At 45.3% G+C, this 18,039-nt stretch overlaps 2 protein-coding genes across 3 annotated transcripts; both read right to left on the bottom strand.

The window, feature by feature from the left end:
- Positions 1-262: 262 nt before the first annotated feature.
- On the bottom strand, positions 263-6,056 carry LOC144934788 (rho-related GTP-binding protein RhoA-D). Of its 2 annotated transcripts, none has more exons than XM_078860942.1 (5): positions 5,944-6,056; positions 3,492-3,647; positions 2,848-2,968; positions 1,768-1,898; positions 263-1,624 (listed from the first exon to the last, which is right to left on the bottom strand). In XM_078860942.1, exons 2-5 carry the CDS (start codon positions 3,645-3,647, stop codon positions 1,451-1,453), a joined length of 582 nt encoding a protein of 193 aa, XP_078717068.1. In that variant the 5' UTR covers positions 5,944-6,056; the 3' UTR covers positions 263-1,450. The 2 variants fall into 2 exon arrangements, with proteins under 2 accessions (XP_078717068.1, XP_078717069.1); XM_078860943.1 differs by lacking the exon at positions 5,944-6,056 and adding an exon at positions 5,867-5,885.
- A 3,691-nt stretch (positions 6,057-9,747) lies between these two features.
- On the bottom strand, positions 9,748-17,145 carry LOC144934699 (rho-related GTP-binding protein RhoA-C-like). Its single transcript, XM_078860746.1, has 4 exons — positions 16,872-17,145; positions 13,477-13,597; positions 11,918-12,048; positions 9,748-10,183 (listed from the first exon to the last, which is right to left on the bottom strand). Exons 1-4 carry the CDS (start codon positions 16,890-16,892, stop codon positions 10,010-10,012), a joined length of 447 nt encoding a protein of 148 aa, XP_078716872.1. The 5' UTR covers positions 16,893-17,145; the 3' UTR covers positions 9,748-10,009.
- Positions 17,146-18,039: the final 894 nt, after the last annotated feature.

Raw genomic sequence — 18,039 nt, 5'->3', positions numbered from 1 at the left:
AAGATCAAATTAATTTGAAGTTAAAACAGTGGAGTGTGCTTCATTGGAAAGTGTGATACACTTAATAGCAGGGTTGTGCTGCAAGAATGGTCAAAAGGACTTGCTAATTACATAAAATGTGATTTCCTTACCATGCAGCAATGCACAACGTCGCATGCTATTTTGTGCATATTGGGTTTTGCTTATGCATGTACATCTCCAACTTGGGACAAATATTGTTTTAAAATACACTTAAATACAACCAATACCACAGTACTCAAAATGATGTTCAATACAATACAGTATTGGAATGTTTATTTGATAACAATGCAAAGCCCATGAAACATTGATATTACATACAACAGTAGTTAATAAAAGTGACACTGTTTAGTGGTGATGCACCAATTGCACTAACTTACCTTCATTAAACCCACAATCCAATGTACATTTGAATTTGGTTTCAAATTAACCAAGGACCGACTTGTCATTTCAATGCAGAATACAGTGGGGTTGCATTTGTGATTTTTAATGGAGTGGTCACCTTAAACACAGTAGTAGTTCTAAAAACACAACTACATGTGAAGTCAACAGCACCCAAACTGAAACCCATAACAAAAAGAGAACCATCTCCAAAAGCAATGTTTACACTGCTAAGTAATCACATGGAGAGAACATGTTGGTTTTCCATACTGCGCCCATCCACATGCCCCTTCTTCCAAGATAGGCCAATGCCATTGTACCCTCACCCAGGAATAAAAAGAATTACAGGTCAATTTATGGGCCTATTTACCCAGACATTTGTCTTAAATTGCATTTATTGTCACTTTCGTTGCCATATTTAGTGTTCGGGAATAGGTTGGCCGCTATTACTTAGGACCAACATAACCATCCAAATATACTAAGGAGACTACATCAATGCACTACGCTATATGTTGCAGTTATCTGGCTTGACCACCTGAATGTGAAATAGCAGTTTTTGCTCTGCATCAGCCACACGAAAGAAGACGATCAGGACCTCAGCAGAGAGCAGTGCGGGTGGTCTCAATCTTACCACCACTTGGGACAGTCACAGGATGGAGGACTGCACAATACAGCACAACAGAGAAGAGGCCCCCCTCCCCCGTAAAATTTGGCTGGAAAAAGATGTGGGCCCCACCAGGAAGACTTAAGTTGAAACTGCAAAGGATTCCAGAAGGCCTTGAACCAAAAGAGCAGACTAGCACTTGCCATGGGGGCTGGTCCAAAGCAGCAGCCTGGAACCATCACATGGCAACACCTTCATCTGCCTCAGAAAAAGGGAATGCGTTGACGGCTTCCAATGAAAACCCATGCTTAACGTAAATAACGAAAGCCCCTTCTTTAGACAACTTTTAACACGAGTTACGAAATTCGTTATGCGTGTGTAATATATTCGCCACGTATAGTGTACTGATTTTGATTTATGAAGAAAAAAGGCAACTTAAGCAACAGTTTACAAGAGCCGGCAACCGCCTGTCTTCTTGCGCTTGCGGACTTGCAGGGCAGCCCTGGTGGCCATCTCAAAGACCTCACGCACGCCGTCCTTGGTCTTGGCAGAGCACTCCATGTAGCCGAAGGCATTTATCCGGTTGGCCATGTCTCTTCCGTCCTCCCCCCTCACCGGCTCCTGCACAAGACAATCCCAGTGAACAGTGATGCTAAGGACTCTACAACCATTATCAGCCTTGTTCCCACAGTAAAATGTAAACAGCTCATTATTAATTGTCAAAGACAAAACATTAAAATAGTTATTGTAAATAGGCACCTCACCTGTTTCATCTTGGCAAGCTCGCGCTTTGTGTTGTCGTCATTGCGCAGGTCCTTCTTATTTCCCACCAGGATGATTGGCACATTTGGGCAGAAATGTTTCACCTCTGGGGTCCACTTCTCAGGAATGTTTTCTAAAGGAACATTGAGGATGCAGGCTCAATACAAATATCCGTCTTCACAGTAGACAATGCCTTTTACCTGAATGTATGCGTGTCGCTAATTAAGCAAATATATTCATGTTTAACAATTTACACAATGCAGTGTCTTGGGGTTTGAGCTCCAATTGTCCTCGATTGAAGGTCCCAATCTAAAAATTTACCCATTTAAATAAATATATCATGGTGATCCAAATACATGCGTTACATCATGCAAATGAGAATCGATCATGGACAATTCCTACATGTAACTCGCATGATTCCTGCAGCCATGATATGATCTACATTGAAACCCCCACATTGTGATACTTCGCGTCATCTCAAGAGAAGAATTATTACACGCTTCCTGTTAACGCTTCCTTTTCAATGTATTTTGAACACTGTTTTTTTTTCTTGCCGCAATGGTTGTACAGGATTTCCCCACATGTCTGAGAGGATGCACGTACCCAGGTTGTCAGGACTCTTGTTATTTAGAAATAAGGTACAAAGTTGTGTTTACGAACAGTCAGAAGGCATGACTCCCATCATGTCCTATATGCATGTCATGTGACCACCACACTGCATGTATAGCACACAATGCTGTTAGCATTGTCTAAACTACTAGCTCAAGGGAAGTGAATGTGGCCGTATTATTGTTTTAGACCACCAACTAATCAGTTGAAAACGTGGCCATCCCATTCGACAAAGCTGAGAGCATTTCATATGCAGTGGTCACATGACATGTGTACATGCAAGACATGGTGGCAGTCGTGTCTTCCTGCTGTTTGTCAGATGCATACCTTTGTGTGTTATTTTTCCTTGTTTACTGCCAGCACACGTTACCGTTGTGATGTGTTTTTTTCTCAACATTTACAGGGAGTTTTATATTTTAAGCCCTGTTATTTTTATCATTGCGTGGCTTCGCCAAGGGCTTGAGCGGTCATACCCAGGCTGTCAGGACTGTCGATGGAGAAGCACATGAGGATGACGTCGGTGTCCGGGTAGGAGAGCGGTCGCAGGCGGTCGTAGTCCTCCTGTCCGGCCGTGTCCCACAGCGCCAGCTCCACCTGCTCGCAGGCAGTCATGCTTCAACTCCCCTCTCCTCCCACCTGAATTTAAGAGCACTAGAGCCACTTATAAAATTTGATAAAATATTGTTAATTTAAAGGTGAGCTTAAAGTACATTTAGAGAATTGTGTTTTTTTTCTAACTACATTACTTTACCGAAAGAACCAAAGAGTATGTTCCAGAAGGGCTATGAAGCTGAAATTTTGAACAGATAGTCAAATGCATTATAAGAAATACATTTTAAAAAATCAACCCTATTAAATGTGATTCAAAATGTTAGTCACTCACAATCTGATGAAAACATCACTCTTAAGCTAGTTAGCCTAAAATTAAAAATGTAATTCTCACAATTAATTTCCTCCTGTTTGGCATGATAAAGTAGGAAAACTCCATGAGCGGTTACAAGTTATAGATGCAGACACATTTTTGGGACGTACTTATTTCCATTAATATATACAGTGCATGTTTACTATTATACTAAAACGGACAGATGAAGTCGTCGTGAACCACATTTGCTCCCACCTGCTTGCCATCTACTTCGATATCGGCCACGTAGTTTTCAAACACAGTTGGCACGTAGACTTCGGGAAACTGATCTTTGCTGAACACGATGAGAAGGCAGGTCTTTCCGCAGGCTCCATCCCCGACAATGACCAGCTTTTTCCTTATGGCTGCCATCTGAGAAGGCAACATAACGAGTAATTTAAGTAGACAAACACTTCAACGTAGGATCAGTGTCATAACTTATGCACTGCTGTCGGTGTACTAGTATTTTACAACTAGTCGGTGGTCCAGATAGACCTTTCAATTAGATCTGGCCACCTTTAAAGACGTACTTGTCAACCCTTAATCAGTGCCTACGTTATTACAGACCTATTCAGACCTTATTGGTCACCCGGTGCCCTTATAAATCTCATCACAAGGGAGAAAGACAGACAAAAGATGTTGAAACAGCTGTACGCCGTATGGACCTGAAAACGCAATTTCCCTGGACAAGAATACGGGCACACTGGGTTGGCAGGTATGTAAAGATAATGGCAGCTCCAAAAGATTAGAGACCCGCTGCACCTCAGTTGAGATGACTTGAAAGAAAAAATCCAAAACGTTTCGTAAAATGAACGCAACCTCTACCTTCATTGCACCAGTCACGAACCACGAGGATTTTTTTCGACACTCTACATCACAGGCTGACTGGTCAATTCTAAGACTTGCCATGGCCCGAAACGTTCTAAGCAACGTGAATCAGATCCACCAGGTGATCCATTTATAAACATCCCATCATCGTAATCGATAACGATAAACGTACACGTCCCCCCACCAACCTCAATACAATTAAATATTGCAAGTCTCTTCTGCGATGGGAGACATTGCTTTCACACGATTCAAAAACTCCTTCGGAAGGGGCCATTGAAAATCAGTGGCGTATCTTATAATTGGATCACCTTGTACTGTTGTGTTCTTGTACACCACTGCCAATGCATGAACTTACTTTTCAGACCTCATCGTGTGGCGTTCGAATGCCAGTACAAATCACAGCGTGTCATCAGTGCAGAGTTGGTTTCTTTGGACAAACTAACCAGAAGGCAACAGGACCCCACTAAAATGGCTCCCCTGTGCCTCCCAGACACTTCCTTTTACACAACAAGAGACCCAACTTTTGTACAGCTGTCACTACCATTTGCTTCTTTAGATCCCGTCTTTTGTTTGCAAGCTGTGATTTTGGCTACCCAACACAAACGTTTCTCTCGTTTGGCTCTCATTTGGTTTTAACGTTATCTACCTCCAACAGGCAAGTCGGAATAGCTCGTCACACATATGCATACACTCCCACATGACTTGTTTAAACATTACCACCATCATCATTATCAGTAGCATCACCAGCATCAATAACGTCATTCATTATCACCACCACCATGTATATCACTATCAGCAGCATCAATAACATCACCATTCTCGTCAATGACATAACCACCATCATTAAAATAAAACCATTTTTATGTTTCCATGTAAGGTCCACGGAGCTATATAGCTCTTTTTTATAAGCGACCTGCCCACAAATGATAGCTCAAGGAAGTGGCTTATCACGTTTAAATGTATAGCAAAAAACCGAAGGACCCGGAGAAAAATCCACACGACCACGGGGAGAGAGACACCACAAACTCGAAATATACAGCAGGCGTCAGGGTCGGGATCGAAGCCACGACCTCGCGAGGTACTTGACGTCTCGCCACCCTCTCATAAGTAACATCACCATCAACCAAAATCATCACGACTTGACCAACACCACCACCGCCACCACTACCACCAACATCACCAACCAATATCCATTGGTCGCCAAAGCCTACGTGTTAAACTGACCAACATCACCACCACCACCAGTAACCACCACCACCACCGCCACAAATACTACTGGCTCCAACACCACCATCAACCACCACCACTACAAAACACTGGCTCCAACACCATCACCACTACTAATAACCACCACCGCTCCCCACCACGACTTGATCACCACCGCCCCCACTACCACCAACATCACCAACCAATATCATCCATAATAATATTGGTCGCGAAAGCCAACGTGTAAAACGGACCAATATCATCACAACCACCATTAACCACCACCACCACCACCACAAAACACTGGCTCCAACATCATCACCACTACCAATAACCATCACCACAAAACACTGGCACCATCACCACTACCAATAACCACAACCACCACCACCACAGTTGTCTCCATTATTTCTCGACGCGAGGCCTACGCCCAGCCGGAGAAGCCTGCGGCGTCGCCTGGAAACGACCCGTCGTCCGGCCGCGTCGATTAAAAAAAAAGCCGAGCTTAACAACAACAAACACACCCCACCGCCCGCCAGATCAACGTCAAGACGCACGCGGATGGGCTTGCCGGCGTCAACCTCGGCTCGCTCGCGAGGGGAACGAAGGCAGGGGAGAGGATTGAGGCGCTTACCGCGGCCGCACAGGGAAGACCGTGAGAGACGCGGGTGGGTGGGTGACGCGGGGTCAAGGCGCGGGGTCAAGGCGCGGCAGGGTGTGACGTCACGAACAAGACCACACCCACTCCCTACTAGCCCCGCCTATCTTCTCCCGATTGACTCCGCCCACGGTTACGTAGGCCACGCCCTCTTTGTTTACGTCACGCCCCTCCCCCGCGCGATTGCAGCCGCCCCCCCCCCGTATAAGCAACGCCCCCCCTGCAAACCCCCCCCCCACCGATGGTAATTAGCATAAATTATTCAAGCCACGCCTCCCGCGTTCTCCACCCAGGTAAAGCACGTGAACACGTGGACTGACTGGGTCGACCTGATGTGGAAGCTCAAACATTATAATCGCTCGCGTCCTCGTGCAGAATCTAAATACAAGATAAGGAGACGATATGTAGTCACATTCGTGTATGTCTGTCTGTCTCCACGTGCGCAATGTTTTTGTTATTTGATGGTTACTTGTGTTGAAGCAATGCTGCTGAAATGCATCCGCAGGCCGTTGGCGACACATCGGTTGTGTTTAAAGTTGCTTTTGTGGTGTTTTTTTTTTGATGCGGAGAGACGGGGTTATATGAAGGAGACATTGCTCATTCACACTCCGATGTTGGGCACGTAATGAATACTACGTGATCGATTTTTTATCGGAAATGCAATTCATGTTTTACTCATGACAACGATTCACAACAACGCTTCAGGAGTTTGTCCACAATCCAATAATTACAAACAAGCAAGGGTGGCACAGTCGGGTTTTTTACAATCGGGTTTAATTGTCTTTTATATTACACCCGATCATCTGAGATTGGGAGAAATCCGGTTTAATTGGTTCTAATTGCGGCATCCGAGCGGAACTTCTCAACGATGGGCTTCATCCATTCCAAGCTAAGGAACTCACTGGCGCCCACGATTGTGGAGGAGAAGCTCCTCGTGTTCATCACGACCAACCTGCCCACCGCGTTCTACGACTACCCCGTGCCCGACGGCCCCGAGTACGATAGCAGCACCGACGAGGAAGCAGCCTAAGCCTTGGATCAGAGTTTCGTATTCATTGAACCAGGTTTTAATTCCCCGAAATCGGGTTTAATTGTATTAAAGAAAAAACCCGATGCCTGCCGCCGAAAAAAATCGGGGTTTTTCCACCCATGGGCCACAGAGGTAGAGTCGCTCCATAATAAAGTAATTTTTGGGGGTTAGATCGCGTAAATATAAATGTGTCGTTAACCCACCACCACGAGACATAGCCAATTAGGAAGGGTTCTCACGTAAACAAAACGTGGCAATGACTTGCTATTTAAGCACACCAGTATATTGGGAGTTGCTCATTTACTGCGCCCTCTGTAAGCAGTGCTTGTTGAATGCGCTACGTTTGTTTTTTCGGTTGTGTGCCTGTGCGCCGCTGCCACCGCATTGTCGCCAGTGTAATGTGTTTACAATATACTGTAGCGTTTTAGCAATTGAACAACAAGCTGCAATGCTCTCACCAATAGCATCTGGTGACCCAGAAACATTCAACAAACTTTACCGCTGATGATACCCTGAAGGTCAATGCCGCCTCCCGAGTTTGCTGGAACACATTCTGCTGGATACTACGAACTTTACTCTCTGCAGCCAGGGTGCTAAGGAAATTGCTGCGGCCTGTTGTGGATGGATAAGAGAGGTCACCTGAGCTTTCCGAAGTAATTCTGTGATATACACAGAATTACTTCGGATTTTGATTTAAAGCAAATGAGACAGAACGAGACGGTACAGATGAAAGAATAGACAAAAGGGTATCAAATGAGGCCAGTACAAACAAGACAGCACACAATATAAAGACAGCACGAAAATATAGAATCAACAAGACAGCACTTGAAAAGATTTACAGTACACATGAGACGGTACAAAAGGATATACGGTACAAATGACATCAGAACTGTATAAACAAGGAAGTATGAGACAGACCGTATAAATGACACATTCAAATGAGGAGGACCGTACAAAACATACAGACGAGACAAACTGCGATATTATGAATGGGGCAGTATGTATGTAATTTGAACTTTCGCACCGTACGTAGCCAACCATGCTAAACGGAGGCGAGGGTTATATAGTACAAATTATAAAGGCCGTTCAAATAAAACTACCAGCGAAGACGGTGTACATTTTACGAGAAATGAGAATAGGGGTTTTTCCCCTTTTTTCTGGCAACAAAACAGGTGTGAAGATATTCTTGGTTCTTTCGGTAAAGTCACGTAGAAGGGAAATAAAACAATTTGATTGTTTTATATTTTTATTTTATTATTTCCCTTCTACGTGACTTTACCGAAAGAACCAAGAATATGAATCCCTGCAGTCACGAAAGCTTTAAATCAAAATTTGGTGTTAAGATGAAACTGATTTGTCCGCACCGTTTGTCTCTAGTGTGGACCAATCAGTTTCAAAGGCAATGCATATATTATCAGAGTATGTTTTTGTTTGTTTGCATTCTGACCACAAGTATTGTGGTTAATGCAGACATGATTCCTTGTACAAGGTTTCAGTTTGGTGTTTTAACATCTTAACACAGCTGTTTTGTTGCCAGGAAAAAAGGGGAAAACCTATTCTATTTTGGTGTTGGCAAAGGAGGTCCCATGATATTTTGAGAAATACAGTGCAGACAAGACCGTATAAGCAAGAAAGAAAATTGGTTCTGCAATCGAATAGTGACCCCTACCCCCCCAAGTCGCTACATGCCTCATAGATGCCCAAATGTTTAAGCAAGTTAGCAGTGACCTTTGAGCAGTATTGATCCACGTCCTTTGTTTAACTAAGTAAGAATCCTTTAAACCTGAGAGCAGCCACCCACCGCGATTGAGAGTTTTTATAACCCCTAACAATGAAGAGGGTGGATTTAACAAAAAGACCAACATATTCAATTACATGACTTCTTGAACAAGAGTCTTGAGACTGGGTTTCTCAGATGCATAGCGTAGAGGACGTTGCTTTTACATTATGGGTGCCTTTGGTGGAGTGCAGGAGGTACATCTGCCACTCATCCAAGTCAGTTAATACTGGTAGGAACCTGGTTATACCAGCCCACAGGGGATTATTGTGTCCGTCCGTCCGTCGTGCAGGGAGGGGCTGGTTTGGGAGGGAAGGGCTGGGTGGGGAGGGAGGGGCTGGGTGAGGAGGGGCTGGGTGGGGAGGGTCGGGAGGGGCTGGGTGGGGAGGTGGGGGGTGGGAGGGGTGGGGCTGGGTGGGGAGGGGCTGGTCACCCCGTGGTGCCCTTAAAAAACTCAACGTTTAACCTACTCACGCCGGCTTGTGCTCGCCCTCACAGTCGGGCATATTTGCGGAATACACCACGCCGCCGTTGACCCTGGCCATTGACCGAGCAACCCAACGTTCCTACCAGCTCCCTCCGTAGGAATGTGTTCCATAACATCTGGGCCTGTCCTGTGATCTGTTTCCAATGGATCTTTACCACTGAACGTGGCCTTATAGTAAACTTTGCCTGGTACAAGCACCGTGGTGATATCACCAGCACATAGTGGAAAATTCCCTCTGTTGTTGTAAGTAATATGCACAAAAAATGGCATCACTCACAAATACGTTTGTTGCAAAATCATTTTTATATTCATCCAACATAGACACACAGATAAGAAACAAGCTCACGTCACCCATAGCAGCATTATATAATAATTTATTCTTAAACATATCCTAAACTTTAGGTTTAAAAAAATGGCTACATTATTTGGATAAAATTAAATACAGTCCATTTAGAGGTGAGAAGAGGTTACTTTACCACTCCTGCCCTCAGACTGTAGGTCAAATTATTTCTGCAATGCACAGCATCACACTTGGGAAGGCTTCCAATGTAAGTGGTAGGCTTCCATTTTTTTACTCTTTCTACATAAATTCGGTACGTGGGTAAAAGAGTACAAACTAAAAATTGGCCGCCTGTCGCTTAAATAGGTAGAATTTCCAAATATGCCATGTGCTCTGCACTCAAACGATAGCTTTAGACCGTACATTTTGGTGCCTTTTCTGGCTTGGGGGGGTGGGGGGGTCACACGCTCACAGGAGAAGACAACCGCTCTTCTTCTTGCGCTTGCGGACTTGCAGCGCAGCCCTGGCGGCCATCTCAAAGACCTCGCGCACGCCATCCTTGGTCTTGGCCGAGCACTCCATGTAGCCGAAGGCATTTATCTGGTTGGCCATGTCTCTGCCTTCCTCCACCCTCACCGGCTCCTGCACACGGTGCACACCAGGAGATATTGCGGCTAGAAAGTCATAAACACGCGCGCGCGACTGTTATCCTGAGCTTTGGAAGCAGGCTTGGTGGATCACGCAGATTATCATCATGTGCTTGAGACCCGCCAACCTTGCTGGGCCACGAAGGTGGTGTCTTGAGGCGTCAGTAAAGCATCGGGCGCTTTCAGGTGTGCTTCTGCAGCCGTCTGGAATGCTCTTCTGATATTAGGAAGCCACTGGAGGTATGCACTTTTAAATCTAGATTGAAAACTCATTTATTTAAAACTACTTTTTGTCTATAGTTTGTTGCCCACTCCCACACCTCCGATTAGCGAGGTTGACTATGTATGGTGCAAAAGAAGTGCAAAATACATACAAAGCAAGTAGAATGCCATTGTACCCACAGAATGTGTGAATGCTAGTTGGAATAAGGGTACTCTTGACAACAAACTAGAGCACAGTGGCCTCGTATCGCAGGATGCCCATGACATAGACCCCAACAGCTTAGTTGGGCCATCCAGCTGAAACAATCTTATTTACAACATGCGCATTGTGGAGGAATATTGTCTACTTTTTATGATGCAAAATAACATTTGTTTCATTTAACAAGTGAGAAATTCCATTACAGCAAGATTGTAGTCCCCATCGGCCTGAACATGCCCATCATGTAAAATGCTAATCGGCATGTGTATCTGTCGACCAGTGTGCATGGAGTGTGTTGGATTGTACGTCGGGCTGCGTACATGAGTGTCGCCCATATTTTACCTCGATCCCGAATCCCTCCACTTCACCTCTTTGTGATTACTGTATTTAAGTTCATTGTGATGATGGGGAATTTCAGCCTGATGATGGCAACGATTAGTAAGTGCGTTCGGTATTCGCGCAATTCTTATACTGCATAACTAAGGCTGCTATGAAGGCGCCAAATCTCCTAGCTGAAGTCAAAAGCGGAATATTTATTCATACTGGAGGAATTCAATGAGCCATAAAGCTCTTTATCACAGAAGTCCAGTATAAGTCAATAAGTCTCACTTGTTATGGGTTCATCCCATCTTGTTTCATGAGATTTTTTAATTTTACTGGTTCATGTACATGTTTTACACACTTTACTAACATTTACTAAAAACAGACAGATAAATCTGAATGCAGGGCCCGAATGAAAAAAAATAGTTTTTAGACTCAATTAGACTTTCCTGGATAAAGTGACATGGCATGTTGTAATATTATCAGCATATATAATGAAAATAAGCTGGCTTGAAATTTCCATCAATCACTTATGTGGCTATTAGCTCTGAGGAAGGCCTTGTGTTTTCATTCGTGTTTGAGTCGCTCTGAAATGTGGCTGTGATAGCTCAGCTGTGGGCTCAAAGTCAAGATAAAATTATCGTCGGCGTTAACTCCAACCATCATCAACATCACCGTCAGCCACAGTCGAGCCTCCCAAAGCCGTTGCCATCCATCTTGGCCACACGATGCAACAATCCATCGAGCCCCTGCACACGAGCTGATCTCATCCTCTCCATCTCCTCGGCCGATGTTCTCTCAGGCACGTGCTGCCACTCCATCATGATCGTCGTCATCACTGGGGGTGCCAACGATGCCTCGGCTGTCATAGGAATGCGTAACCTCCACCGCAAGCTAACAACCACTGGGACGGATGAACACCACCCGCAGCAACGGCAGAGTACAGATCTAGAACGACTTCCAGTGAGGCCACCATCCCCCCGTCACCTGCTTTATCTTGGCGAGCTCGCGCTTCGCGTTGTCGTCGTTGCGGAGGTCCTTCTTGTTGCCGACGAGGACGATGGGCACGTTGGGACAGAAATGCCTCACCTCCGCAGTCCACCTGTCGGTGATGTTACCTGAATGCAAATCAAGGTGTGGTTAATTAAGAAAAAAATTATTATGGTGGGGGGCCAGGGTGGGAGTGATGCTGCCGTTAGCAGCGTGGACTTTGAGGTTGCCGATTCACTCTCCCCTGCGCGTGACACGATTTCCACGCCGCCTCTCCCCCCCGCCACCTCTATCTACCCAACAGTATGAATGGATGCACCACAGTTAGCAGGGCGCGTGGGGTGTAGTATAGTGTGTTTGGTTAGCCCTACGATGTCAGGTCTGTGTGGAAGAGTAGGCCAAAACACCTTTGAAAGTTTGTGGCACACTCTTTCATCGGTGCACACGATGCAGCGAGACCCCCCCACCCTCATGTGGCATTTATGCGATCTGACATCCGTCCACTCTGTGAAGCGACGGGGCCCTCCTGTAAAGTCGCAGCGAGGGGGGGGTACGCAACGCGCAGCCAGAGTTACACGCCGTGCTGTGTACTTTCCATATTGGCTGCTGAGAAAAGGAAGTGGGCTGGTGCCAGGACATGTTGCAAGATCGTCAAGGTCATCCGTGGATAACAGTACAGTATTGTGCGGGTTTTTCTGCTATTGTGTAATTGGAAAAATTATGTTTTTTTCAATCAAATAAGTAATCTAATTTCACCATCTGTAAATGCCCATGGGCACAATACAAGCACTGGATTCACTCCACTTAATTTACATAAATTCATGATAGTAAATTCAATAAGCTGTAACTGTGTATTGATATTACCGCATAAACTCCGAAATGAAGTTGAATTATAGGTGAAGCAATTTAACTGAAGGGATACCATTAAACAGTTTACAATTATTACAGACTCGTGTAATGTTTGTATGTATGTTGAACTTCTTTCGCACCGTACACAGCCAGCCGTGCTAAGCAGAGGTGCAGGGGAAGGACAACAAACTAAACACAACAATCAGTTCTAAAGAAATGCGATTTCAATCTAGATTTAAAAGTGCATGGCTCCAGGAAGGACTGTTATTCAGGAATAACAAGGTACAAAGTTTCGTTTGCAAACAGCCAGAAGGCATGACTCCCATCATGACCTATATGCATGTCATGTGACCACGAAATTGTATGTTCACTACAATGCTGTCAGCCTTGCCTCAACCACCAGCTCAAGGGAAGTGAATGCGTGGCTGTATTATTGTTTAGACGATCAAATCATAAAGAGTTAAAAATGGGGTCATCGCATGAGACAAGGCTGAGAGCATTTCATATGCAGTGTGGTATGACATGCAAGACATGGTGGCAGTCGTGTCTTCCTTCTGTGTGTTATTCTTTCTCGTTGTTTCCAGCCTGAACGCATGTAACCGTTTCGATTTTAGTCTTTCCTCATAATTTTACAGCGAGTGTTGTATTTGAAGCCCTGTTATTTATCACATTGCGTGGCTTCGCCAAGGGACTTGAGGCGGTCGTACCCAGGCTGTCAGGACTGTCGATGGAGAAGCACATGAGGATGACATCGGTGTCCGGGTAGGAGAGCGGTCGCAGGCGGTTGTAGTCCTCCTGTCCGGCCGTGTCCCACAGCGCCAGCTCCACCTGCTCGCAGGCAGCCAATGAGCCAACGAAGCGCGCAACCTCTTATACAGAAAGAGGAACAACGCGGATTAGAGCACGTGCACAGGTTAGGGACATCACATCGACGGCTAGGACAAGTAAGCGGGGGCCTTGGGCAGGACACGTCGTGGCTCGAAGCGGTGATGGGCCGGCGGTGGAGACAAGCGACAGTGGCCGGCCGAGAGGAGAGAATTCGTCTCTGAGGTCCACCACCACGGAGATGGAATGACGAAGTGAGCTCGTGCTGGTGTTCGAGGGAGTGTTGCAATGTGGAACCGTAAGGGATGGTGACGGTACTTGATACAGCAAATCTGGCTGTGACGGTCCCACCTGATGACGGAGACTTGTGTTGCCTCCGAAACGTCGTGATTTTTATTATTGTATTTTTATTAATTTTAATTTCATTTTTTACCTACGTGACTTTACCGAAAAAACTAAGAGTATGGATCCTTGCAGTCACGAAAGCTTCAAATATAGAATGGATGGTGACGGCTTGGAGAGGCCTTCATCCAGCAGTCCACCGATCATAGCTGATAATGATAAAGTGCCTTCACTCATGGCACTGCATCAGAGTACTTCATAGTGCCTTCATTAATTTATTTTCATGTATCTATCCCCAAAAGCCTCACTGAGTCGCAAGATACATGGTGATCCTTGGTCAATTCTATTGTAGGAGTGTTTCGCATGTGGGCGTAAACCAGAGTACCTGGCAGAGGTTCACAAGTCTACAAACGATACATACTGTACACCATGAGCCTCCAAAGTGCAGGCATACAAGGGTGTGCCAATAGACCCGGCTTTATTAGCGTTACGTTTATCAACACAGCATCCTTAGTTATATTTTGACTTAAAACTTTCGTGACTGCAGGAATTCATGTTCTTTGGTTCTTTCGGTAAAGTCACGTAGATTGAAAAAAAGATTTAAGTGAATACAAATATCACGACGTTTCGATCGCAACACAAGCGGTTGTCATCAGGAAAAGGGGTTAGCCTCTAAAGGAAAACTGTTTTATAAAGGTTTGGAGATGGGCGTAGCCCAAGTGTATCAGCAGTACCAGCAGTACCAGCAGCATGGGCGTTGCAGCAGCAATGCCAATGCAGCAACAATGCAAATGCAGCAGCAATGCCAATGCAGCAGCAATGCCAATGCAGCAACAATGCCAATGTAGCAGCAATGCTAATGCAGCAAAGGGCCGCCAGGAAATCACTGCACCCCGGCTCCACACACCACACTGCTGACGGTGGAGGTTGATTGACAAGAAAACACAAGTCAAGTCATGACCCAAAGTAGTTGATGACATCTTTCCAATGATTGCTGAGTCGATAACCTTCCTCTCGGTTGAAATTGTGTCTGTGTCTGTATATATGGATGGCTTCATGAATGAATCTTTGTTGATAGTCAGTAGGCTTGCAAAGTACCATCGTCTTAGAGAAATCAATTTCGTGTGAGCCAGCCGCATTAAAATAATGATCAGCCATGGCAGAAGTATTGGTCCTGCCGTGTTTCAAATCTGCATTATGTTCATGAACACGGTCCGAGACATGTCGCTTAGTTTCCCCAATGTAACTGCTGCCGCAGATACAGCTTAGTTTGTAGACGCCGGGATATTGCATGTCAAGAATATTGACCTTCACAGATGGGATCAGATCACGAAATTCATGTACTGTGTTAAATCGGGCCTGGATCTTGTGTTTGTTCATGATTATGGAAATATTTTGGTTACCCCTGCTATGTATGGCAGGGTGATGGTTTTGATTGTATCCTCAGATGGCTCCTTCCTCACGGTGTGGGTGATGGCTTTGTGGATTGTGTAGTCAGAATATCCATTCGCCTTGAGAGCTTGGTGTACGTGTTTGAGTTTGCGGCATTGGCATTGCTACCCCGCCCATGCTGTTGGTGCTGCTGATACACTTGGGCTACGCCCATCTCCAAACCTTTATAAACAGTTTGCCTTTAGAGGCTAACCCCTTTTCCTGATAATGACCGCTTGTGTTGCGATCTAAAGAACCAAATAATACTTAGTTATATTACAGTGATGCAAAGTAATATTTTTTTCTTCAATTTTATCAATATTGTGCTCTTGGCGTTGTCATGAATTGAATCTATTCGAGTTTATCATTGAGCAATTCATCACTCAGTGTGAGAAAACAGTCTGTGGAAGCGGATATCACAGAACGACTTGTGAGGTCTCTTTCAGTGGCCTCTTCTGCACAATAAGGGACAGCACTTTCCCTGCTAGAGCATAACGTTCGAAAGTCAGACTGATATGTTTACTTCTCAAGAGCTGGAATGTATAAAAACCAGATCTAATGATTTAATGTCATGGATTTTTTTGTTTGGTGCAATCGTTGGCAACCGGCCTGACACCATCAACTTGAGAACCTGGTTTATCCACATTCAGCTGCCTGGATTTGAACCCATGACTTTCAGCAGTTGCCAAGCTCAGCGTCCTTACCCCAAGGTTTACCCAATGGGTGTCACTCTCCAGCATTAATATATCAAACTGATTTTTGTAAGGGCCCTTTTATCGCTTACACATTACTCAGGTGACCCCCCCTCCCCAAAAGATCAAAGAGACATAATTCAAAAATATGACCACGTTAATGTTGACCAAACAATGCAATGCATCATCAACTGTTGCCCCAAGCGACGCTTCATCGGAGACCTCGAGTGTATCAGCGAAATGACACACGAAACCAGTATGCAGCTTACGAAACCTCGATATTCAAGTTTAACATTTCACACAGAATCTAGCCATAGGCGAGAAGAATAAGACGACCCGTATAACTCATAGAGGCAGCATTTGGCAGCATATGGTCCGACTTCCGTGGAGACTTCCCCAACATTGGTGGATAACTTAGAGCCCAGTAGCTAATCCCACACGGGAGGGCTTTTATTCCCAATTCAGAAACGTTATCAAATGGATATTACATATTCTGCACAGTATAGTGAATACCTTATGGGCTTTGTCGACTTTATCTTTACAAACCCGACACTTCCACTCCCCCCTACCCAAATGTGCAATTTTGTTAGTATTTATAAACGAAACGATTTTTAACTAAACATTTTATTTAATTTTACCAGGTAAGGCCCATTGAGCTAATATAGCTCTGTTTCAGAAGCGACCTGGCCACAAACGATAGCCCAACGAAGTGGCTTATCACGCGGCAATTTATAGCAGCAAAATACGTACTAAAATTATAGTTCGGGGTGTTCGTGAGTACAAAGACAGGCGGGGGAGGGTTTGACTCTTACCTGCTTGCCATCCACCTCCATATCGGCCACGTAGTTTTCAAACACGGTTGGCACGTACACTTCGGGGAACTGATCTTTGCTGAAGACGATGAGAAGGCAGGTCTTTCCGCAGGCTCCATCCCCGACAATCACCAGCTTTTTTCTCAACGTCGTCGCCTGCCGAGGCGATAGATATCACGTTTTGATAAATTCTTTTGTTCGTGGAGTGTAACCGTACTGCGGTGTAGACATGTAATTTAAGACTCGCGGTTTTTATTTCCCCCCCTCTCCGTTGTAAGCCGTCACACGGCTGCCCGCATCACGCCAGCATTTATTTTACATTTCCTACTTTACGCAGCCTAATTTTATCCGCGCACTTTAATCCCTTTACAAAGTATCACTTCGTCCTGACTTTTTTCCTGAAGTACAATTTATCAGAGCAGCACCTTGGGCTAAGTGCGATGCCAGCGTCCACCACGAAACCCAAAGGGAAAACCAATCTTCGCCGTTACGAACGTTCACACTTTTACCATGTCTGACGTTTTCCGTTTTCGTATTCTTCTCTCTTCGCCCTTTTGTAAGATGACGCAGATTTGTTTTGTTTTTTTTACGTAAAATAACTCAATGGCTGGACGCCGTAGCAACGGCAAAAACTAAAGCAAGCTGCTCGGCTCCCTGTCCGTACGGCTTCGTGTCCTCGTTCTGATGCCCTCTGTAGGAACGATTGACAAACCTCGCGCGGCACAAGCACCACTATTATTTGCCTTGCCCCCCTCTTTCCTGTCTAAAGTCCCCAACAGCAGCGCAATCAAACGACAGCAAAGCCAAGGCCGAAACGAGTTGTTTGACCAGTGCGCTCATGCATAGATACAACGTAGATACCCGAGCCTTGAGCCACTTGTGTTCACCAAACACTACCCAACCCACCTCCCCCCCTTCTTCATCCGACCTCTTCAGTCTACACCCTTCCTGAGTCATTTGCTGCAGTGTGTGTGTGTACATACTGTCATGACTCGGGTGCGTGTTGGTGCAGCGGTGTCTTATTCCTGTAACGACACAGCACAGCTAAAAATGCTGGTTCATTGGCTGCCAGCTGTTCTCGAGTTTTTTGAACGTGGAGCTGATGGGGGAGGTGGAGGTTTATGGCCGGTGGGACGGGCTGATCGGATTATGGACATTGGGGGCTGGA

The sequence above is a fragment of the Lampetra fluviatilis genome, chromosome 11 (assembly GCF_964198595.1).
Source record: "Lampetra fluviatilis chromosome 11, kcLamFluv1.1, whole genome shotgun sequence".
In the NCBI taxonomy this organism is placed as follows: domain Eukaryota; kingdom Metazoa; phylum Chordata; class Hyperoartia; order Petromyzontiformes; family Petromyzontidae; genus Lampetra; species Lampetra fluviatilis.
This window is presented reverse-complemented; position numbering and strand designations above follow the sequence as displayed.